Here is a 23,618-nt window from a genome sequence, read left to right on the forward strand (position 1 = left end):
AGCACAGCACAGATGGGAAGGTTTTTATAGTTTCTTGATTCAATTCACAAATTTTTTTTTCTGGCACGCAATTTTATTGAATCGCGATTGGTTCTTTTTTGTGTGTGTTGACGTCCGTGTATAACACTGTATAACTTATAACCAGTCATCAATTACACAAATACAAATTCGCAGCAGATATGAAAAGGGCATTTTCGGACAGAATATTATAAGTTGGCAGCATCACGAATATGTTTGAGAACATCTCAGCACTCTCGGCCAGCAGTTCACGCGTTAAGTGAGTGCCAGTGTGACAGAGTGCAAGAGTAAACATCTCGACGGCTATTACATCGAAGAGAAAGTGGCAAGTGGCGTCGTCTAATTATTTGAACAAGGAATTCTGTTGATGACTCAGTTAATCATTGCACCTTAATTTATATAGTATGATAATTGTAACGACTGGATTTAACTGCATTTGAATACACCTCAAATCTTCATTTGTCTTTGCGCCTTATGGGGATCAAAGTTGCCAATCTTCCCACAATATAATAATAATAATAATCAGTAAACCTTTTAGAATACATTTTTAACGTTCGCGATTCAATCAAAGACCTGCGGTGAGTACAATCATAAAAAATAAAGAGAGAAAACAATAAAGAAATAAATTCAAACTATATAAAAAAACACAAAAAAAAACGGCCGACATCCTGAGGCCATATCGATCGGTGAACGAGACTCGGATGCAGCATTCGAGAATGTATGAATTCGGTCGGAAGCGGCGGGGATTGACGACGGGTGCGGGCATCAGTCATGAGCAGCGCTCATAGCCATGAGCAGATCGATAGCGAAGAGGAAAACACACGGACAAATACACACAGCAGCAGCAGCAGAGAGCTGAGAGAGAGAGCCGACGACCAGCACACCCAGCCAGCCAGCATGAATAGGGCTAGCTATATAGGAGGAGAATGGCACGCGTGCTGCTCTAGGACTTGTACATATAGAAAAGAGAAAGAGACTGACGCGTGATCAGGACATAGTGCTTTCGCTTCCGATCCTTTCCCTTTCGGTTCCATCACCATCGTCACGTCAGACATCATGGACATTGGACAGGGGTGGTTATATCGCCACTTTCCCCCGCACTGCTGGCCACTACTACTTCACTCTCCTTGATGCTGTCGTCTCTTTCTCTCGGCGGCCAGCATCGACCGGTCGCTGAGAGCCATCGTATTATATGCCATCTATATATCCAACCCTAGACACACACACACACACATATAGATCGCTCTCCTTATGTACATAGACTGCTGCTGGCCCCATTCACTTTCTCGCCGCTCCGATGACGATGCTGTGGCTGCTGTGGCTGAGTTGTCGCTTCTTAATCCGGATCTACTTTCCAGCTTAGAAGAAGAATATATATCTATTGGAGCTTATACAATGGCCAGCTAACAAGAAGACGAATTGTGGTCACTGTATATTACTATTCCTTATTTCCCCTAATATTTTTATGCTCTCATGTTCAATGATGTGTTGACCTCCAAGCAATTTGTAGAGAGTCAATACTCGATGTAATAGCGCAGCAAACAATTCTTCACATTTCTTGCTGCTGGTTTCTTTGATTTCCAGAAAAAATGTTTCGATTTCACATCTCACCAACAATGCTAAACAAAAAAAGAAAATTCAAATCAAAGTCAAAGCCAAGAAAACAGAAGAATAATACAAGAAATAGTCGAGAGCTGTATTACTTTAGATCGATGCCAATCCAGCGTACAAATTGCTCATGAGAGTGCCGTCGTACAGAGCGGAACAATTTGATATCAAGTCCACGATTTCGGTTTTTCTCGATCGATGCTGCAATGCTGGCGACTGCAGCACAGATTCGTTGAGATCCAGCAGTCAAAGGGTCCCAATAATAGACTTATATATATATAGAGAGAGCTGACCCTTATGTAACGAAGACTTTTGTGTGTTGCCGCCGAGTCGCATGTATAGAGAGAAATTGACTATACAATACTACTAAAATATACAGAGGAACAAAAAAGAGAAAGACAAAATAGACAGAAACTGTTGGGGTTTTTTTTTTTTTTGCTCTATAATCTATATAAGGAAATAAAAAGCCCTCGTTTACACAGTATGTAAATCACCGACAAGTTGCTTATTTCGCCATTTCCACCCTCGTCGTTCCGCTCTCCGCTTCTCGTTTTTTTTTCCCTTTTTTTTTTGTTTTTCGTCTTCAACTTCAAAGGGAAACGAGACAGGGGGACAGTGAACGATGACCCGTCTCGCTCATCCTTTATAGTTGCCATCAGCAGTTAAAATGTTGCTATACATGATTCTCGAATAATATAAAGCGCCGGGGAAAGCTATAGCGGTGTTTTTTTTGGGGGGGTTTGTTTTCTTTTTTGCTGATCCCCGCTAACTTCCGTGCGCACTGGCAAGCGCGCACTGATGCTGTTTACTTGTCGGTCCAACGATCAATCCGCCCAGCCAAATGGGATAGGTGGAAGAGGCTATAACAAACTATAAACGGTGGACGGACATCGAAAGCAGCCTCGAAAAGGATGAGGGAATAAAACTCAAGAAAAAATAACCCAACAAAGACTAGATGGATCCTATAGAATACACGGAGCCCTAATAGATTATACGGTACATAGAGAAAAAAAAATGACAAGCGAAGCAACATTGTCTGCCGTGGGGCTGTTAGATATATACGTTGTCACGTTATGTGATGGCAGAGCGGAAACATGTCAGCAACAGCAGGCTCAGCACTATACACGCACCAAGGTCTATGCGTTCAAAGGCGAGCGACGTATGTATTTAGGCCTAGTATTAAGATTGGCGTCGTGATCTCGCGGTCTACATGTATACTATTTGTTCGCCTTTGATTCTTTTTTCCGCCACCTCCTTTCTTTTGTCTGCCATTTTGTTATTTTTGCATAAACAAGTTGCTCTTTTCGGTGTGATCCTGTCATAAAACAATCCCCGCCGCAACCATTTTTTGTTTTCCCATTTTTTTTCGGGGAAAACCCCCAGCTGAGCGTCCTCCGTCCTCCTATAAAACAGTTCCCCACACTCGGTTCTTCTTTATTCAACTCGTCGACTCATCATCGAACTCTACACCAGCCCAACACGCAGGGCGATGAGATGTGAAAAGACTGGAGGGCTCCATGAATAAGATAAAAGAACGCGGGAGAGAAAAGGAATACATTATTCGCAGATAGATAGATGGATGGATACAGATAGATAGATAGAGAGTGAAAACAGTCTTTGACGATGGGTCGTGTCAATCGAATCTGTCAAGTCTTCCCTATCGGTGCCGTTAGTTTTCTTTCGTTCCCTCTCGTCTAGTCCATTAAAGCCAAGGAAAACATTTATCCTACCATTTTTGTGTAGAGTATAGACTATTTGGGAAGAAGAAGAAGAAGAAGAAGAAGGAGAATAAGAAGAAGAGGAGAAAGTCGAAGAAGAGAGAAAGAAAGAAAGGAACAAGTTATTCCCCTTGGCTCGGCTTTATCGATCATGGCCGGTATATATCTGTGTTGAGCGTGCGTGGGCGGAGCGCCAAAGAGGACAGAATTGGCGGGCGCGAGGAAGAGAAGAGCCGAACTTGCAGGAACACACGGGAGGGGGGCATCAAATAGTTTGGACCAAAGGGAGAAGCTCCGCCGGCATCGACATCATTTGCTGCTCCATCGTTCCGCGAAGCGCCAACGAGAAGAACAAAGTCCAGCAGGGCCGTGGCATCGATGCCCGCGCGGATGTCGCGGTCACACGCACACTAATGGCGTGTATATAGGCTTATACGTACACTCGCCCGTATACCGTACGTAGTTATATACCTATTTACTAGACCAAGTTTCCCGTCAAACAAAGGAATAAGAGCTCGCGATTGTTTCAAGCGAACTTTGCAACCGTGTCGCTGATAGTTGACTTGATTGTGAGCTTCATTTTCATGTGTCAGCGAATTCACTCAATATACCACGTCAATGACTTCGGATAATTTTATACTATACAACTGAAAATGAGAATTGACACTGGAAAAAGAAAAGTATACGAGAAATTAAACCAGAGTGGCATCTATTCGATTCACAAAATGTTCGATTTGTATTTCGGTTGTATGCCTTGTAGTTTTATTTGAATTTCTTGTTTCCTCTTTTTCTTTCTTCCACGCCACTTCGGGAGCCAAAGATGAATAAGATATGTGTATTATGTATGTACATATACGTACACACACACTCTACATAGGCTGAATATATGTATGGAGGGAGAAAAAGGCTTTTGGGTTTGGAATCATTGGAGGGAGGATATATAGTTATGCAGTCCACTGCTGATGTAGCAAGACAAGTACAGCGATCGAAACTGAATGAGGGAAAAAAGAAAGAAAAAGACTGGTGCAAGTTCAGGGAAAAGCTCGGAAACTGGAAAGGAAGGAAAATGGAGCCAAACAAAAAAATGCGGAATCAAACTTATTTCAAATAAGAAAATACGATAGTATAGTGGTTTCGTCATATACAGTCTTATAACATCATAAAACTCCCTCAAACAATAAACATGATTCGATTAAATCCTGCTGCTTGAAAGTGTATATGTTCGCCCATCAACTCTAAACTCTTTTGTCTCTTAATTGTGTGATTGCCCAACCCGGCGATAAATCTCTGAGGTCAGACAGGCAAGTAAAACGTATTAAATCCGTTGCTGAGCGCGCCCTATATGTGTATAACGCCACCGAATTTTTTGGGGAGGATTTTTAGTGTGATGAATCCGAATATACCAAAATAATACAGGGTTATTGTGAAGAACCAAAAGCTATACATATAGATGCTGGACAAAACCCGAGTTTTTATTTGCAGCCCCCGATCCCCGAAGAATATCATGGGTTGAAGCCAACCTGCGCAATGAAGATGACCGTTTCGGCTGATGAGCGAGTGCGGCGGCTCAGGGACTTTTCTTCTTCCCTCTTTGTCCTCACAGCACATTCTCTCCTAGCTCTCTGGATCCCTGTCCTTCCTTTTCTTTTTTTTCTTTCCTCCATCGCTCTTCGCTTGCCCCGCTATCCATCCAGTTGGGCAAGTGACTTTGCTCCGCCAACAAGCGGTCTGACCCTGGCTCTCGGTTGTTCCCGTCTATGTTCATATCTATCCGTCTGCCCATCAGTCGTGAGTGGTGTCTGTTAACCAAGTATATTTCCAACGGCGGTCAAAATATTCTCCCAACATTAAACCACATCGAATCATTTTTCTTTTCAGTTCCATTTCAATTTCCCCCCTGTGCGCTGACGAATAATACAGTCGAGCTATTAAAAAAAAAAAACAACAAAACAAAAAACAAGTGCAAATTCTTTATATTCACTCTCCAGTTTCCATTATTGCAAAGTGAGAAAATCAAGTGATATACACAGCAGCATCCGTTGAAGGGATGCTCCAGTCGATCTATATTATTCCGACTGATAAATCAGCCACGAAGCTCTCTGGCTTGCAATATAAAATCTGCATCACAAAAGCAACACTCACCGCGCACTTTGATTGAAACGGTAACGAATTTGAACATCAGACAGTTTTTGTGCTGTTTATTTTTTTATTTTTCTCTTATTGTCAGTACGCACTGCGCTTTGAAAAAGGTCACGTGCCCTATATATTCTGGGCTCGGTTGTATAGGCAGATGTTCCTTTCTAAGGTGTGACACAAGTGCTGAGTTCAACAAGTCTATATAGTTGGCTGTTTACACGCTGCTACTGCAAATTGAAAAGCGGCATTGCCTGCTGCCATCAATGAATACTAAATAGAAGTCAAGCACCGGTATACTAGTCTCGAAGACAAATAGAAAATCAAGTCGGAGAACGATGGATCGATAGAAGCTGTACGTCTATAGGAATAACGGGGCGTGATTAAAATAACAAACAAGCTGGGTTGGTGAGTTCGTTGGTTGGTTAGGTTTTTTATTCTTTCTTTTTTTCTTTTTATTATCTACATCTCCGTTGTTATAGCGATACCCAACAAGGGAAAACGAGATTGCACGACGTTATACACGGCCCTGTATATAAAAAGCGACCGACCCTCGTCTTTTGTTTTTATGGCATCTCCGGGCATCTCGCGTATAAAGTTTCTAGTTAGTGGCGGAATTCCGCTCAAATTAATTTTTAACGCCGTTAAAAGAAAACGGCGGCCGGACGATTACAAGTAGCGAATAGCCAACGTATTGTTGGCATTCTTTAGGAGCATTTTGGCTCAAGAGAATAATAAAATCAGATTTATTTAGCATTTCAGTAATTACGGATATTAGTATTATAGATACCGTCGCAAAATGAAATGAAATTTCTCAAAGGCAGCAGCGAATACTTTTGGATCAAAATCTGTTTTTCTTCTTGGGTATATTGACTGATCGATGAATTTCAAAAATTCAAAGTCGTGAATATTTATTAAGCACGACATTTTTCATAGCCAAGAAGCCGGAGAACGTCAAGCATGCAATAACAGTTGCTGATGGTTCCTGTTGATTATCCCAATGAAAAGATATTAGACGGAAGACGTTATCTCGTTCAGCGGATATCATTCTCCCCACCGCCGCCTCTCTCTCTCTCCTTTGCCAAGTGCTGGACTGCTGGGCTCCGGCCATCTCCACTCGTTCGCAGTTAGGGAGTTTGGGTATTCGTCTAATTCGAGCTCTGTACATAGGAAAAGAGATGAAGAGCATTGAAGAGCGAGCGACCGCATCAACTCCAACGTTGATTACTTCCTTTCATGTGTCAGCGAAGCGAGAACAGAATCGTCGGAGACGGGGGGGGGGGGGGGGGGTTGGGCTTTTGGGCCTCCAATTTCCCTCTAATGGATGTGTGTCGAACATATAGAAGAAGAAGGGAATCTCGACTTCAAGGTGGTGCTTTGAAATCAAATCTACAGCACCGACGTGTCCGAAAATAAAAGACTCTGCGTACAAACCGCACATCAGTCGCTCTCGTTCTTCTTTTCGTAGATTCGTATTGGACACGGACGCGTCTACGAACGGAGTGCCACGCTTGTCGCCAGCCTAGACAACAGTGTATAGGTATATCGTCTTAAAAATTACGGACATAAATATATAGGCTTCCCGGGCTTCCGTGTTGCACATCATTTCGGTCAGGTTGAATCTTCCGATCCATTTCACTGGGTATTTGGTATACGAATAATAAAATAATAAGTACGAATATTTCCATGATGCCGTTGCCAACTCCGTTGTTCCGTCTGATTTTGTGTCATTTTTGGCTTCCATCTCGTCAAAGTCAAGGTCATATCCTGTCTCGCAAAATGGCAAATAAAAACCGCGTTGACATTCGATCTCGCTCCGGTTTTATTAATAAAGGAAATCGACTACGCAGCGCTCCGTTGTTGTCGTGTGTTTGCCTTCTGTATACTATAGACAGGAGAAATCTGGATTTCCGTACCATACCGTTATATTTGCTATAAAACATATACATATCACTTTCCGGTAGCATGGAATGCACACCAGTGTGCACAAGGCTGCAAGCTTCTTCTGTTTGTTTGTTACATCACAGGCTACAAAACAAGAAGGTATACTATACTGTAAACACACTGATGATTTTGCCGCAGAAGATTGAGTCTCTCCGCTGCGGAAGGAAGAAGAAAAGAGACCCATTGGAGGCGACGTCAATTGGAGCGCATCAACGGAAAGAAATCCGGATCGCACAGTGATGTGGAATCTTGCCAAGAACGAGGAAACATTTACAAAATTAGGGATACGAAAAGAAAAGAGAAGGAGATTAACCAGCACGGCAAAGAGAAATCTTCGGAAGGCGATTCGGCGCCGCTATTAGGAAAAGAACAAAAGGTTTTTCCCGGAAGCCAACATCAAGCCAATCTTTTGATAATCTTTTTGATATTTTTCTTTTTCCTTTTCCGAACGATTCGAAGTACAAGAAAACTAACCGACTTAGGTGGTAGTATAGATCATCAGTGACTAAATTCAGATATTTTCGACTCCACTACGCGACAATCGAACTCCAATAATTTTTTTTTTGTTATTTTCATGTGGAGTGGAGTTCTACTGTCGGGCACTGGAGTTCTATTGTCGGGTATTTTTAATAATATTTAAAAAAGGAGTTTTACTGTCGCTGGAGTTCTACTGTCGCATACAAAGAAATCTTTAACAATTATTTAAAATATTGGGGTTCTACTGTCGGTGGAGTTCTTCTGTCTTTGGAGTTCTACGGTCGCCATACCGCTGAGAATAAGTAAATAAGCATCGACCCAGACATCTTAATACAGAGCGCACATATAACAGTCGATAGAAAATAATCCTCCTTTTAATTCCAGCAGGTTTATTTGTATCAAGACAGAACCCTTGCTGTTGCGCGTAATCAACGGGGATCGTGTTTTAGTGTTGACTCGGTTAATCACCAACGCGATCAATGCGCTGCTATAGGGACGCCCCGAGCTTGCGGATCTCGGAGTTTATAAGTGGGAAAACTGATACCAGAGAGCAAAAGCAGAAACGCTATACGTACCTCGTTATAAACAACTCTACGAACCCTAAGCTCACCAATAAGGATTTTGATACACATAGGAAAAGGTTACGGTATCTTGTGGGTATGTCTTTGGGTCGGAAAAGGGAGAACGCTTTTATTTTTACAACCTCCGCCATACTGTATTATTTGAGCTTGTAATTTGGTTTTTTAATGGCAAGCAAATTGACTGAATGCCGTCGTAAAAGTTGTATCGCCTTGCCCTCGATTGTGCATAAGCGAATCTAAAGGCCTTTTTACGTAACGTATACGGCTCTTGTTGTAAAACTTGTTTTATCCGACGAGCGTGCCGGACCAAATGAAGTAAAATAAAATCTTTCAAAAGTTAACAAAATAATAATAATCGTGCGGAAACTGGATGAACTGTTGCACAAGTCGAATGGAACCATGTAAGAGGACGTAAAAGCAAACGTTTTATTATTGCATTTATCTATACTATTCACGGTACACACTTTTTTTAAATTTCATTATAGTATAAAAAGTTGACTGATTGGAATACACTTAATTCGCTGGGTGCACGAATGATGGAATAAGGCTAAATTCAAAATCAACCTTGTTATAGATATCTTATATCCGGAGAAACGGTAACCGGATAGTAAGTAGCATTAATATCTATTTTCGTATTGACATTAAAAGTTAAGTAACGGCTATGTTTTATACGTTGTTGTAGGCGACGGTAATAATAAGCAACACATTTCTTTCACGAACGCAAATAAGGGTTTGGTAATATGATGTTCACAGAACTGTAAAGAAGGCTACAGTTTAATGGTTCGTACGAGATGAGGGTGTTTTAAAAACATTCAATTCCGAGAACCCAGCTTCACACTGCATGTCTCGAGAAGTATAAAGAACGGAGGTAATGAGCGCAAATGTTGAGAGACAAAAGAATTATCCAGGAATTATCTTCGTTATCAAACGTGTATATGGAATAAAGTTTATTTCCAACTAGGATTTCTGCCTGGCATCTGTTTGCTTTTTTCACCTGTGCATATAGAGCTTGTTCGTCTTCCTGCACCTTGAACTTCTTTCCAAATCTTTGGAAACGCTGAAAACAAAGCGGGGGCTCTCGTCGTTGATCCTCTAACATCTGCGTTATCAAAGAATATCCAAAGGGAATAACTAAATATAAAAACTTTTCAAATAAGAACAGGGTTTTGGGAATCAGCACGGTGGGTGTTTCATTGAAAATGGTGACGGGCGTTGTGTCTATAGATACGGTTTGACACTGTGGGCTATGTTTAAGTGTAGCTATAGGCCTTAGGCCCTACATAACTGCAATAATGAACTACGGTACGAAAATTTCTCGTGAACTTATGAAACTGCTGCCCTGAGCAACCAGATTGTTGGTAGTATGCAATTTGAGGCGTTTGAATTCTTCAATTTTTTAACCAGTTCGCCAACAAGGTTGGGTCAGTGTGGGGTGGGGTGCTGGAGCAAAGGGCTGTAGTAGAGGTGACGTGAATTGTTGCGTTATTGTTTAATGTTCCTTTCGCTCGTTACGCCCATCGTATAATACAAAATTAAACATCTGCAAATAGAAGTCGCATTATTATTATTCAAATCATTGATATCGATATCGCTTGCTATTGCCTCACTTATTACTCTAATACGAATACGATTATTATGAGCTAAGAGTAAAAAGTGTAGCATTAGCAATTTTTAGACTATTGAATTTTGCATCATCCCTGATGAAGTATTCACTACCTACATAATTACTATTCACGCCTAGATCAAAAGCAAGGATATTTAATCCACTTTCCATGCATAGCTCTCAGCTGAAGCAATTTTGGGATTAAAATTTAGTGAATCACTTATAACAAGGAGTGCTTTAATGAGAGCCTTTTGCAACTGCGTAGATCGAGCGACGAGAGATAATTGAAGTCGAATGACATTAACGTATATTTTTTTTAAAATGAATTTCCCGTTGTCGTTCAGATAGAGTTTACCATCCCCAAAACGAAGAGACGTTAAAAGTATAATTGCATGTAATTTTACCACATAAAAATGTGAATAATATAAGACCGACATTAAATGTGAATAAGACCGTTAATGAACGAAACGACTGGAGGAGGCTTGTATATACGTGTACAGTTAGGAAGGCCGCCTTTATGGAGCATGTAGGATTGTGGGTATATTGGAATTGTGTTTGGGATTTCACGTGAAGATGTGCTTTATTTGGTTATATACCAGGACTACGAGACTGTAGTGAATGCTACACGAATGAGAATATAGGAAGCGCTTGTATTTGTTCTGTTGTTGAGGTTCTTGCGATCGATTCCCATTTGTAGTGGTGGAAATATAATTTTATTCGCCTTCTTTTTTTATTCGTGTCTTCAATAAGCTCTGCCCGCGCCTATTGGTCCGGACTTATACAAGACTTCAACATATTGTGCACGAAAAGGGTCAGGTATATCATTCATACGTAATAATACCTAGGAATACAGTGTGAACTGATGAGAATGAGCCCGGTAAAATCCTCTTTCCGAGAGTAAATCTCAATCTGGAATTGTGCTTTCTGTATATTATGCTGGAACCAATCGATGGGATTATGCGGCGTCTTCCGTCCAACAGTACACAGCACATCTAGGTTGTCATTTCTCCTTCCATATCCTTCTGTCAAAAAAAGCCTGTTTCTTTTCTCTTCGAACAAATCGTGTGTGTGCTTTTTGATACATTGAACAGATGCGCTTGATAGCCAGCAAGCAGTAGTATACAGCGTGCTATCGTTCTTTAAGATAAACCAACAAGATAACAGTCGGAAATGACGTATAGTTCTTCTCTCTGTCCGAACCAGCCATGACGTTAAACACCCGCTCGTCGTGTATTACCAAGTAGTCTACTGCTTTATCCAACTGTGGGCAATGTTTTACCCTCGACAAATTGGGGCAACATTGTCGTCCTCTTCGTCACATTATTTCGATTGCAGAGGCCCGTATTCAAAGTCAAGATCAATGGATAACTCATTTCACTGCTGGCACGGATATTTTTAATTCAATTCTTTGTTAACATTTTTTTATTTTTGGGTTTGGCATTTGCTTCACGTTCACCCAAATTCAATAAAAATTTTTCGTAGAAGCGGATATTATAGTAATTTAACATATGAAATCGTATGAACGAAACAAATTTATCACATAGGCTATGTGCAAACCAACGCACATTCCATTCGAAATGAGTATAGAAACCCAATTCTCTTGCGAAATCTTTTTATTTGCGTTAAAAGGGAATTCACTTCGCTACTGAAATCTTTATAAGATTTGGAAAATGACATGTCTTATTTTTTTTAGTGTTTCGGTTGGTTGTTTATTTATCGATACTATCTCTGAAGTAGTACGTGTGCAACAAAAGTTTCCCTGAATCCCTGAGCTATGGCAATGCAGGTTCCGTTTGGTAAACTCCATCAATCCGTTATTTCCGCTTGTAAGGCTGACCGAGATATAAAGGGGACGGAAGCGATAAAATTGGGCACGGGGACAGGAAGTTGCAAGAGAGGGCCCTTGTCTTTGATGCACAACGATTTACGAAGTATATACGGACCCCAGGTTTATTCCTGCTATCAAAGATGAAAAAACAAATTGAACTCGGTTACTGCTGTTTGACAAACTTTCCATCCCACTTGAAACGAGGAGCATTAATACCGGTACTGAGTTCGCTCCTTGAATTTGTAAAACCGTCATAAAGTCTCCATTTTTCGATAATAAATATATAGTCTAGTCCGAGTTACATAGCGGTGTAAAAACAGCCCACATTCACTTTAACATTTACTTTTTAATTCGGGGGCTTATGTAAATGATATCTGTGATGTCGAGAGTCGACGCTCAATCGATCCTCGTCATCAATGAGATGCGAATAAATTAATTCTGTCAATGAATACATTTTTGTCTTGCAGACAGACCCCAAATAGTTTGGTAAATAAAGTAATCGGCAATCTCCAAATATCCAGAAACGATGAGCGTCTCCTCAACTAGAGCTACCATTACTGATTACGCGGGGAGTGCATTATCAAGAATTTAGGAAAGCTTGCTTCAGAGCCATCAAGCAATTCAAGGAAATGAAAGAAGCAATTTGTTCCTTCTATAATAAACCTTGTGTATACGCTATACGCTATATAAAAGGTGCCTTCGTGAATGAACGAAATGAATGCGGATTCAGTTGGATAAATGATGTTATATGAGAATGCGTGCCGCATGGTTGGCCTTTTTCTTACGGGTCGTGGGTTCCCCGTCGAAATCATGCGAGATTGTTTGAGTTGTGATTACAGTTTTGTTGGCTCGATTTGAGAACAATGGATGAAGACATGCGTGAATTTTTTATTAGAGACTAGAATTGGCTTTTAATAAGCCCAGCATACATACACGGCACACGCTACACCGTAAAATTCTGCTCATAACCTGCAAACCTATATATAAGGAAATTGAACCAAAAAAAGTCTAAAACAGCTGGCTGACAGATATCGTGGCATTCGGCTGTTATTGGCTACTGCTAACCAAAGAAAAGAGACAGCTTCCAGCTTCCTATATATATTCTTTCTTTTATTGATTTTCCTTTTGGTGAATTCTATCGTTTTTTGTGTGTTTCTATACAGACAGTCATGACTAGATAGATCAATTGTGGAGCTCCAGCTGTCGGCAAGCGCCGCCATTCAGCCACCGACATGGATTACATACGAGAATTCGACATCCGCCTGGAGAAAGAAATGTACTACGCCGGCGAGACCGTCTACGGCGTCGTTATCCTCGATACCTCAGAGAACTTCAAACTAAGAGGTATACTGTATAAGCGCTGCACATAGGACACACACTGCGCTGAAACGAGCTGTAGCTGGTTTCTTGATCCATTTTTAATAGTGCTCACGAGCACTAACAACATACGCGTTGCTGTGAGACTTCGACCAATGGCACTCTCCATCGCCAGCCAGCTTCAATAAATAGTTTATTACTCAATATGCCCACAGTTCGCCGGAATGACAGGCCGTGTGGGTGGCAATGTCCCTGCTGGTCGGGAAACATAAAATCAATCTCGATGTGTGGGCGGAAAAAAGACAAATGCGCTGGGCGAGCTCGAGAACGAGAAAGGACTTCTCGTATATCGGAAATTATTCCGTCAGCTGTGCTGCATGTGCGTGCTGACGGGATGAGCGCCTTCCGATTCAGCAAATTGGTAAATCAAGTGGAAATAGATTGGAAATAGAGAACATAATCAATCCATCTCCGAGTAGTTTCATATTTTTATCGGCACTTTCTTCTCATCTGGTTGCTAGCCTCTAGCCATACATTAGCGGCACCCCGAGCTTTCATACATAATTTCCGGTTTACTTGGGAACTACTCTACAGTATAAACTATAAAGTATTGAGGAAGCGAATTCTTTTCCCCGTCGAGGGAACAACTTCATGCCCCTTTTTTTACACACTATATGGGAGGCACTGTGGAAAAGTGGTATCAGGTCTTTACATTGAGGTGGGAATGATATTCCACAGAATCCCATATGTCCGTATAATTTTTCTTTTTGTTGTTTGACAGTTTGATCGATACACATACCAAATAGTAATATCTTTCCTGTCCGGTTTTTTTACGAGGCATCGGTAAAGGGTTACTGGTTCTAAATATTAAAACACCTTGCATTTATAAGCAGGCCCTTTTATATCTTTCCAATTTGTAATTCCTATACCCGGCGACCTGCCGTTATTATTTCAAATTATCGTATTCGGTAGAGAACCAGCATCGAATAGTTTATCGTGAAATTGTCAAACAAGCGGGGCATTCAAATTTAATGAGAAGAGCGCGCGCAATATGGGTAACGTCCATGTAGACACTCACACACGCAATTTTAATGACTGGACGCAGAGAGCTGTGAATGAAACAGAGAATGCAGGTATTGAATTAATTGGAGTAAGAAGAGTAGAGGTCGTAAATACTCGGCTATTTACGTCTGGATGAGTTTCAAGTTTCATTTGCGTAATTTAAGCTGGGCACTTGATGACATAGTTGTATTATTATTACACGGACTGAAACTGTTCTGGAGTTGAAACTCGGACGTTTCATTTGATCATTTCAAACCAAAGGAGAATCTCTCCAAATACAAGAATAATTAATAATACTGTTCGTTTGTTTTGTTCTGAAATTCTCGAAACAGCTGTCCGCGTAGTGCTACGAGGAAGAGCTCATCTAGAATGGAAAGTGGTGGTTTCCGGCGACCAACAATCAATTAGTGACGACCAGTACTTCATAGACGAACGATCGACTATCTGGGGAAAAGGTATGTAAATTATAAAATGCCATGCAAAACTATAATTGTTATAGCACCGCAGTCGACCAAAAAGCTGAGATTGCATAACTTTTTCTCTTTGCACCATTCGTTAAAACATTATTTGTTACAGAGAAAGCCGACGGGTCCATCCCAGTGCTGCCCAGAGGTTATCACCAGTTTCCCTTTCACTTTTTATTGCCGGAGAGCTGTCTGCCTTGCTCGTTCGAGAGCAAGATAGGAACGGTTCGATACTACATCAAGGTAAGCTTCGTATAGACGGGCAACAGACCGATATATAAACTTGTCCATGCAGGCTGCTGCTAATTTAGAATTCTTCGTGCTTCTTGTCATGCTATCAGCAATATAAACCCAAACAGCAGTAGTGGGTGAGCGAGTTTCTTCTTGCTCCGCAGGATGGGTGACGAGAAAAAAAAAACCCAGAATGCACTGGAATAGCGAATGAAAGAGATACGACGGTAAAGATGAGAATGGGTGGAGACGGGAATGGAAAGAGGAGGAGCTTAAAAGCTATCTTATTGATTGTGAGCTCTTGTTGGATTTTGATGTTGCATCTGCCAGTGTGCCAGCTTAATCTTTAGTCGCAACTTCTATACTGGAGCTCCCGTGAGTGCCGGAAGCTCTCTATATAGTGGAAGGGAGATGTAAGGCATATAGGGGATTTGTCGTTGGTTATGGGATTTTTTTGGCACGGTCTTTGACTTGCCTTTTTCAACTTATTTTATTTGACTTCAAACTTTCACTGAAAAGAATCAACTACTGAAAAAAAAATTTAACATCTGAAGGGAATGGGACCAAATTTTTTAAAAATCAAGTTTCCTTTCAAGTAGCTTATATAGATCGCTATTGAAACCTTGGATTGCATATATAGCTTTCGGATAATTTTTTACAATTTTCTTATCGTCTAACTTTTGGCTTGCCTTTTGCTAGGCGACGGTTGATATACCGTACGCGTCCCCTCCACAAGGCATGAAGTACTTCACCATCATCGGACCTCACATCGACTGCATGGAGGAGCAATACCTGGTGTGTTAATCAATGACAAATTGTTTAAGTAACATTGAAACAGCCTTAAATTGAACTGAAACAATTGAATCGACAGAAACCGCTCAGTCGACGGAGAAAGCGGATTTCTTGCTGCCTCTGCTGTAAGAAGGGTCCTCTATCCCTGAGCGTTCAACTCGACAGGTCTGCTTACGTCAGCGGCGAAAGCTTGCGTTTGAAGGCTGACATCCACAACCGCAGCGCTGAAGAAGTGCGGCTTCGACTACGTCTCGTCCAGGTCAGTACCCGATTCTTCATCCTTTCAAAGTATTAATTGACAGTGAATAACGTCTTGATCGACCGACGAAACGGTGCGTTGCTCGGCAGCGTGATCATATTACACAAATTAAAAGCCATTCAGAGGTGGGCCATTTGGGCGAGGCAACTTGAGGATTCAATTCAATGAATATATAAGGCAATTACGAAACGTGATTCTAAGGTCGGCGGCGAATTAGCAATCGCTCCACCGATCCACCAGATGCATTAGCTAATCAAATCAAGAAGACTGGGTAACAGCATTAGACTTCTATTATTCATTTACTTGTATTTCTTTGAAGTATGTGGAGTACACTATTCACCGAGTAGTTCTCGGCGCCACCAAGGAGCTGCAACATGTTGTGCTAGAATATCGAGGCGATCCAGTCCAGCCTGGGAGGCGTTCCAAATTCGATTCATCTCAGTCACTGGTGCTGCCAGCCTTACCGACGACGCTAGTTGGCGTCTGTCGGATGATTAACGTCTATTACGCCCTTCACGTGAGTCAATTTGAAGTGCGCCTTGCCGCCGATTGATCTCGACCAATCAAATGTATTTTTGGAAACACACACAAACAGGTCAGTTTGCTGTTGGAGTCGGAGGCAGAGGACTTGACAATGGAGTTCCCCGTAACAATAGCCACCGTTCCGTTCCGGATTCCCAATTCACCCAACCAGCCAGTGGTTTACTACGGTACGCTTCATTTCAATTATTCGGCAGATGCTGGTTGGAATGACGTCCAAGGCGCTCTAAAGCCCATCCATCCATTTGTTTTGATTATGCCCATGTTTCTCTTCTATTATTTGTGTTATGCGGACAGAGCCGGCGTGTGAGCATGTGGAAGGAGGTCGATATGTCGGGCCGGAGTTCCAGCTCGGCCAAGTTTACGACGGTGGGCCCAACACTTGTGACGCGGATGTCGTTCTCTATCGTCCCGTCTATGTCTGCGTCAGCTCGTTGCGAAGTCACCTGAAAACTGGCAACAATTTCGCGGCCAATTGTGCTAAGCTGACGCAACAGAACAGCAAGGATCGAAGCACCCTATTGGCTGCCACCGCGGCTAATGTTATCGCTTCGAATTCGCCCGTCACCAAAGCGGCCGTCTCCGCTACAGCCAATGCCGGGAGCTCGTCAAGCGGTGCACAGCAGTCGACTACGTCTCAAGACTCCTGACATGTTGCGTCATGAACGATTTCCACGACAACTATAATCACCGGTTCTTAATGGCCGGACTCTGTCCAACAGTGTCCCAACACGGATCAGCAGACAATTTAATTCGTTTATTTTTATTCTTGGCAAACTTGATGCTCTTGTCGACCATGCACAAAGACGAACGCACATGGAATTCATAAGAGACGTTTTGCTGATGATAGTTGACTTTTTTAAATTTTATTTTACATGCCACTGCATTGAAATACTTTCCCCAGTCGACTGAGAAATGACACGCAACTTAAAAAAAAACAAACAGTCGAATCGACAAATATACATACCAAATAAAACAAAAACAAATAACCCCGGATGCTGGCTCCGAGTTGTTTTGTTCCGATTCCCCCGTTTTTTCAACGCCAAATGTGTGAATTTTTAGTCGATGAGAGCATTGATATTTCATTTTGTTTTTGTACACATAGCACGCGTCGTGTTGTTTGTTTTACTTGTGGTAACAGTTATTATTTTAGACAGCCTTGCTTCGTGTGGGAGCGGTAAGTAACTGAGTACGGTACAGATGGCAGTATTAATACTACTCATCCGCAAAGATCCAGCGGAAAGGATGTCGGAAACCTGGGCCGGCCCTCGTTCCACAAATCAGATAATCGGATCTCACTGAATCCTAGCGATTCCCAGTGAACTAAAAAAAAAATGTCCAACGGTCTCGCACTCGGTCGACAACAAACCCAACCAAAATCTCCTATTTTTTCATCGTTTTTGGAGCGCATATTCATGATGAAACATTGTTTGTGAATGTATGACGCAGTTCGGCCTTCTTATTTGGCCGCCATTTGAAACGTTCTTTGTCTTAGATATTACCCGTGTTTGTTGGTTCTTTCAAGGCCAGACTCTTTTTTCTTTCTAATCTCTTTTTTTACTTTCATCTTTTCACAATTCGAATGTTGCACATACTTTGGTTTTCTGATGAGTTAACCGGTTATTTTTTCTCCCTTTGGACATTTCCTTTTTTTTTTAATGCTCCCCCCTTTTTGCATTCGAGTCGTGAATACAATCGGACGATTTCAATATTTAAGTGATGACGGAATGTTATTTTGGAATTTTTATTAAGTTGCTATGTCGGAAACGCAACGAACCACATATTCTCTCGACGTCGTAATTTGCTTGAAAAAAATTGCAAAGGTAAAACTATAATTAGCTTCGCGATGAGCTAAATAGTGTTTGATTTTGTTTTAGCTTGTATATATTATACTGTAGCTATATAGAAATATTGGTATAACACGCTGTAGAAACCACCAATGCACAAACGCTTGTTTTTGACAGTTTGAGTGCTGGTTAATTCATTCAATAATCTATAGCGTATAGTTTCCACACATTTGGTGACATTTGGGCAGATTTTTTAATTATCTTTTCGTCCACCTCGTATAGCATACCGCAATTGATCTCTTCTTTTTGCATTCTACATTTGCATTTACCTGATTTATTGGTCGACCGCTATTTCGACAGAGCGTATAAGAGACGCTCTAATTAATAATTGCGGCCGACTCAACTTATTCCTTTTCAACCGACAAGGTATAGACCTTCCTGCAACTCGTGTAAGGGAGAATAACGCCAGAATGTCCGTATACCATTCGGCGTTAATTTGCCGTAGAACACCTGTGTCCAACACCACCCCCGAAAAATCTAAACTATGAAGTGTTTATGATATTTAATTCCATTCAGTCCAATTCCTTACCTGTTTCCCAACCCTCAAAGAAATCGGATATCCGACACATGCATATCAGCCTGATTGCAATGGATGAAAAAACCTTTGTGGCAAAAACAAAAAAGTGAATGGCCTGACGCTGATAGAATTGTTGTTGTTGTTGAATGTATCAAAAAGGAAGAAAAGTGTTGTTTTTTTTAGGGGGGAGGGGGGTTAGTTGGACTACAAGACACGGTGAGTGACAGTATAGAGACACCACACTGTTAATAACAGCATTACACGAGTAAAAAGAAGTGCCGGGGAAACAGTATGAGAACACTGGTAACCAAGAGCTCAAAGTTTTATTTGTACAAGGAGAAATATACGAAGATAAGATATTTAAAAATTGGATAGAAAAAGAGTGAGAGAGAAAAGAGAGAGACAAAGGGTCGACGGGGAAATGAAGGAAATCAAAAGAAGACCACTCGGAACTCAAACCTCATAATCAAAAGAAATCACGCTCCTCTCTTCTATCCATTAGACTTGCGAATTACGCGTGGCTGCATAATCGATACAAGGGCTATAGAGAGCATCATGTTTTTGGTTGTCAAACAATCATCATCAGCGGAAAATGGAAGGGAACTTTTTTTTTTAAGTTTCAAGAAAAAATGAAAAATAATAATAATTCCGGGAATATATAAGTTCAGCTGCGGAGAGTCATATTTTGTTTGTTGTTGTCGAATGAACCTAAAATCAAATCAAAGAAAACTAGCCAGAAAAGATGGAAAGAATGACAGCCATAGAAATAGAGGGAAAAAAGATAATGAACACGTCCAACTTAAAAGTAAAAGTAAAATCAAATGACGGGAAAACAAGTGTGAAGGATGCGAAGAGACACAGACTCGTATTTCATCCCCATTTCCTTTTTTTTTCTCCGCCAGGGACAAATGTCATCACCTCCCCTTACTAAAATTATGACATAATGCACTGGCACATTTACACCTTTAATGGAAAGATTGGAGTCGTGGAATTAAGAATAACTTCCGGTTTTGTCTCTAATAGAGATATTTAAGTATTTTTTTCTTTTCCAGGAGGAGGGGATCAGAGGGGGATGGGGGGGGATCAGTCGTTAAAATTGGGAAGGAATCGAGAAGAAAACAAACAACCGTTGGCTACCACAAGCTACAGAGAGAGAGAAAGTTTAGAGATGGATAGTTAGATAGATAGATAGAGAGAGAAAAAAGACAAGAGAGGACGACGTGACTTAGAAAAAACAGTCTTCCTTTTGTGTGTGTGTGTGTCATGAAAAACGATGAACCCTTTGGAGCGCAACTATATAAAGATAATAACCATAAGATAAAACGCTACGTCAACAACACTTGTAAAAATTTCTTCGCTTATAACAAACAATTCTTTTTTTTTTCTTGACTTCTTGTAATGAAAAAGAAGGGGTGGAAAAAACAACACACTCTTCTCTTTTTTTTTTGTTTTTTAAAATCCATAATCATATAGTTAATCAGTAACACTTTCAGAAGTGGTGTGGGATGAAAGGAGGGAGGAGCAGAAACACATTTTTGCTTCGCAAATATTCTTTGCACCAACAATAAAAGTATGTAACGAGAAGTTTGAAAAAAAAAATTGTTTTGAAAAGAAATACTTGGCTATTCAACAGCAATTACAATGCATAACTTTTTTATGGATTCTTCGCCAACGGTGAAAACCACGAAATAAAAATAAAATAAAACAAAATAATAATAAAAAAAACAGCAGGAGAGAAGAACAGGGAAAATTAACACACACGCACGCGAGTTCTTGTTTTTCTATTTCATAACGCTCGATGTGACGCAACATTTTTTGTTCAAATTGGCCATCCGAGCAGGTATTACATAGTGTTCAATGTGAAAATGTCCATGCCTCTCTTTTTTTTTAAATGCTTCTGTCTAATGAATTCAACGAAAAATTATCCTATCATGGATTCACGGATGGGTAGGGGGGAATTAATAATAATAATAATAATTTTTAAAAATGCCAAATTATATGCAAGAAGGAAAAATCAGGCGCCGCTTTCACATCGATTATTTATATGTGTGTTTCTTTAACTCTCATTAATAACAACTTTAAAAATAGGGAGCCCCCAGTGGGTTATTTCACGCCATTCTTTCAGTAAAACGAAATCAAACTGAATCTACATATGTAAATAATTAATAACCAAACGGAGAGTAGCAATAGCGCACACAACCGCGTTGGATAAGACGACCAGAATGAATTTTCCGCTTTTTTTCTTTTTTCTTTTCTATTCTCCTCATACACGGGCGTCACCCCTATAACACAACTATTGCTTCTATGTCCTACCGGCAACACGGTGTTTGTAAGCTTCATTTCTGTCTCCACGATTCCACTCTAACAACCAACTGAATGAGAGGCAGTGTGAGGAAATGAAATTCCAATTGAAACTTGTTCTAAACCAAAGAGGTCGGGATTAGAGAGAAATGGTGATATCAAAGAGAACAGAAAAGAGTCGTCCTGAAACTCACTGGAGAAAGTATCCTCAAACAAAACAAAACAAAAAAAAAAAAATGAAAAAAGGGCGACTTTGCAGAACGGGGTGATCGGTGAAACAAGGCACCACCCCCACATCAGAACGTATTACATTTCACTCTCATTCGCACTCGTTTTTAACCCAAGTTAAATTCTCTTTTTTTCAATATCTCTTTCACTCGCTTGTTTAAACTCCTGAAAACAGACAAATTACACATGCATTCGGGCAATTCGTGGAAAATTGGCAGTGAAACATAAAAAAGAAAATTGTAGGTCAATAAATTTAGAGGGGGGAGGGGGAGAGGGAGTCAGAGTTATAGGTGGATCTTCGTCATTGCTTCTTTCTCTCGGTCTTGTAGAAAAGATTTCAATCAAGAATCAAAGGAAAAATGAGGACGTAAGAAGAGAAACCGACGAAACATATCGAGGAACTAATGAGAACCGATTCGTATCAAATAGTATTTGAAACAGAGTTGACAACGTAAGACTATGGCTTTGTTCTCTCGTTTACTATGTATATAAGGACCTCGCGTCTGGAAACCAATCGAAACATCCCTCATGGAAAAAAGACACGGAAGAAAAAAAAAGATGATAAAAAGAGTTCAAAAGGGTGGCAATTTTAAACTAAGAGAGGGAGATTTTTTTCGGGAGATGGAGAGGGAGATACACACTTTAATAATTCTGAATTCGAAAAAAAAGAAAGAAATAAAATAAGTAAAAAGAAGTGAAAAAGAAAACGAAGGAGGAAATATAAGTAGCACACTTACGTACATTACAAAAAGCACACTGTGAGGGAAAGATAGAAAGAGAGGGAGGAAAGAAAACAAAACAAAAGGAAGATTACAGCGAAACGAAAGATTTCCAAAACCAACAAAATGATGAAAATGAAGTGTACCAAGGTCGGAGAGGAATGGGAAGTGTAGAGAACGCACACGCAAACACACGGCAATACTCGAAAAAGGGGTTTTTTCATATGATACAAGTAAAGAAATGAAAAAGTGTCTCCACTCAACCCAATAAGTAAAATATAACAAACGAAAAAGCAAGGTGGGGGGTATAGAGAAATTCAAAATCATATATAAGGAGGACATCGAAGAGGTTTCTTTAAATTGCAGAATTATTTCTAAATAGACGGACATCGGCGAGAAGGTTGCAAACTCTCTGCGTATTTTTTTTTTCAATTAAAGAGGGTCGTAGAAATCTGATGACACGGCAACTGGGTTTCTTAATATCTCCCCCTCCCAACTAAGCAATCACTTCCTGTGTTATACTACCTTCTTTCTCTTCAACAGCAGTTGAATTTACTCACAGAAAAATCGAACAGAGGAAAACAAAATAATAATGAGAGAAAGTAAGAACCAAAAACAAAAATCGCATTCACTTGAACAATTAATTGACGTTGAATCCAATTTTTTGTTTGCTAAATTTTCAAAGTAAAAATTGGGTGTTTTTCTGCTCCTCATTCCATTTGTTTTTCCTTTGACGTCTAAGAATTGGGGGATATTAGCACGGTAGAAAAAAAGGTAAGCGTACCATAGCACATCATTCTCGTTGAAGGGAAACGGGTAGAATAAGAACACACAAAGAGAATTAAAGAAATGGAGTGGTATGGGCTGATCAATTTCATCGTCGGAGAACATGTTTCGGCAGTTGGAAGAGAGTTAACAGATGCATACAGAACTCGGGCCGGAGAATTCCAAAAACAGAAGAAAAAAAAAACAGAAATTAAGAACTGGGAAGTCAGGGAAAGTCAGTATTTGATGGATGGATTTCTTTGATTCCTATTTCGATTTTTTTTTTAGGTTTTTTTCTTTTAGTTTTTCTTCTCCGCCTCGAAGAGCATTAGATCATGAATTATTAATTTATTAATTTTGTTGTCTTTTTTTTGTTGTTGTTGTTTCCTCAAACGGCCGTTTCCGTGTGGCTCCGCGAAGAGAGTCGCTCCATGTCCACTTCGGGTGCCAAGTAGTCTCGCTCGCGTTCACCTATCCCCGTCGCTCCAGGGGCGTCAGCGTAGTCAATTGAAGAGGCTTGCGACAAACGTTTCGCCAAAGACGCGGATGCTTGTCGCTGTAGCACCGCTGCCAGGGCCGGGTTGGTGCGCTCCATCAACCGCGGATCAACCCCCTGGCGGAAGGCGTTAACGACGCGGATCTGCATCGGTGATATCCGTGAAAATG

At 40.7% G+C, this 23,618-nt stretch overlaps 2 protein-coding genes across 36 annotated transcripts in view; one reads left to right on the forward strand and one right to left on the reverse strand.

Annotated features, from left to right (window-relative positions):
- The first annotated feature begins 5,008 nt into the window (after nucleotides 1-5,008).
- Nucleotides 5,009-22,384, forward strand: LOC124195906 (arrestin domain-containing protein 2-like). 2 transcript variants are annotated; one of them, XM_046590571.1, is made up of 9 exons: nucleotides 5,009-5,506; nucleotides 13,078-13,254; nucleotides 14,622-14,744; nucleotides 14,866-14,996; nucleotides 15,684-15,779; nucleotides 15,856-16,035; nucleotides 16,355-16,552; nucleotides 16,631-16,745; nucleotides 16,873-22,384. In XM_046590571.1, exons 2-9 carry the CDS (start codon nucleotides 13,143-13,145, stop codon nucleotides 17,223-17,225), a joined length of 1,308 nt encoding a protein of 435 aa, XP_046446527.1. In that variant the 5' UTR covers nucleotides 5,009-5,506; nucleotides 13,078-13,142; the 3' UTR covers nucleotides 17,226-22,384. The 2 variants fall into 2 exon arrangements, with proteins under 2 accessions (XP_046446527.1, XP_046446526.1); XM_046590570.1 differs by having other exon boundaries at nucleotides 5,010-5,506; nucleotides 13,074-13,254.
- The window catches only part of LOC124195902 (plasma membrane calcium-transporting ATPase 2-like), a 44,897-nt gene continuing 40,526 nt past the window's right edge, over nucleotides 19,248-23,618 (reverse strand). For all 34 annotated transcript variants that reach the window (XM_046590553.1, XM_046590540.1, XM_046590565.1 and 31 more), the window contains one exon: nucleotides 19,248-23,592. In XM_046590553.1, the coding sequence (XP_046446509.1) occupies nucleotides 23,341-23,592 (252 nt within the window). In that variant the 3' untranslated portion in view covers nucleotides 19,248-23,340. The remainder of the gene's footprint in view (nucleotides 23,593-23,618) is intronic.

The sequence above is a fragment of the Daphnia pulex genome, chromosome 6, assembly GCF_021134715.1.
Source record: "Daphnia pulex isolate KAP4 chromosome 6, ASM2113471v1".
Lineage (NCBI taxonomy): Eukaryota > Metazoa > Arthropoda > Branchiopoda > Diplostraca > Daphniidae > Daphnia > Daphnia pulex.

Coding starts and splice junctions, on each gene's coding strand:
- LOC124195906 (XM_046590571.1), top strand. CDS start 13,143: ATGGATTACATACGAGAATTCGACATCCGCCTGGAGAAAGAAATGTAC. Junction 15,780..15,855: donor GCATGGAGGAGCAATACCTG/GTGTGTTAATCA, acceptor TTGAATCGACAG/AAACCGCTCAGTCGACGGAG. Junction 16,036..16,354: donor TTCGACTACGTCTCGTCCAG/GTCAGTACCCGA, acceptor ATTTCTTTGAAG/TATGTGGAGTACACTATTCA.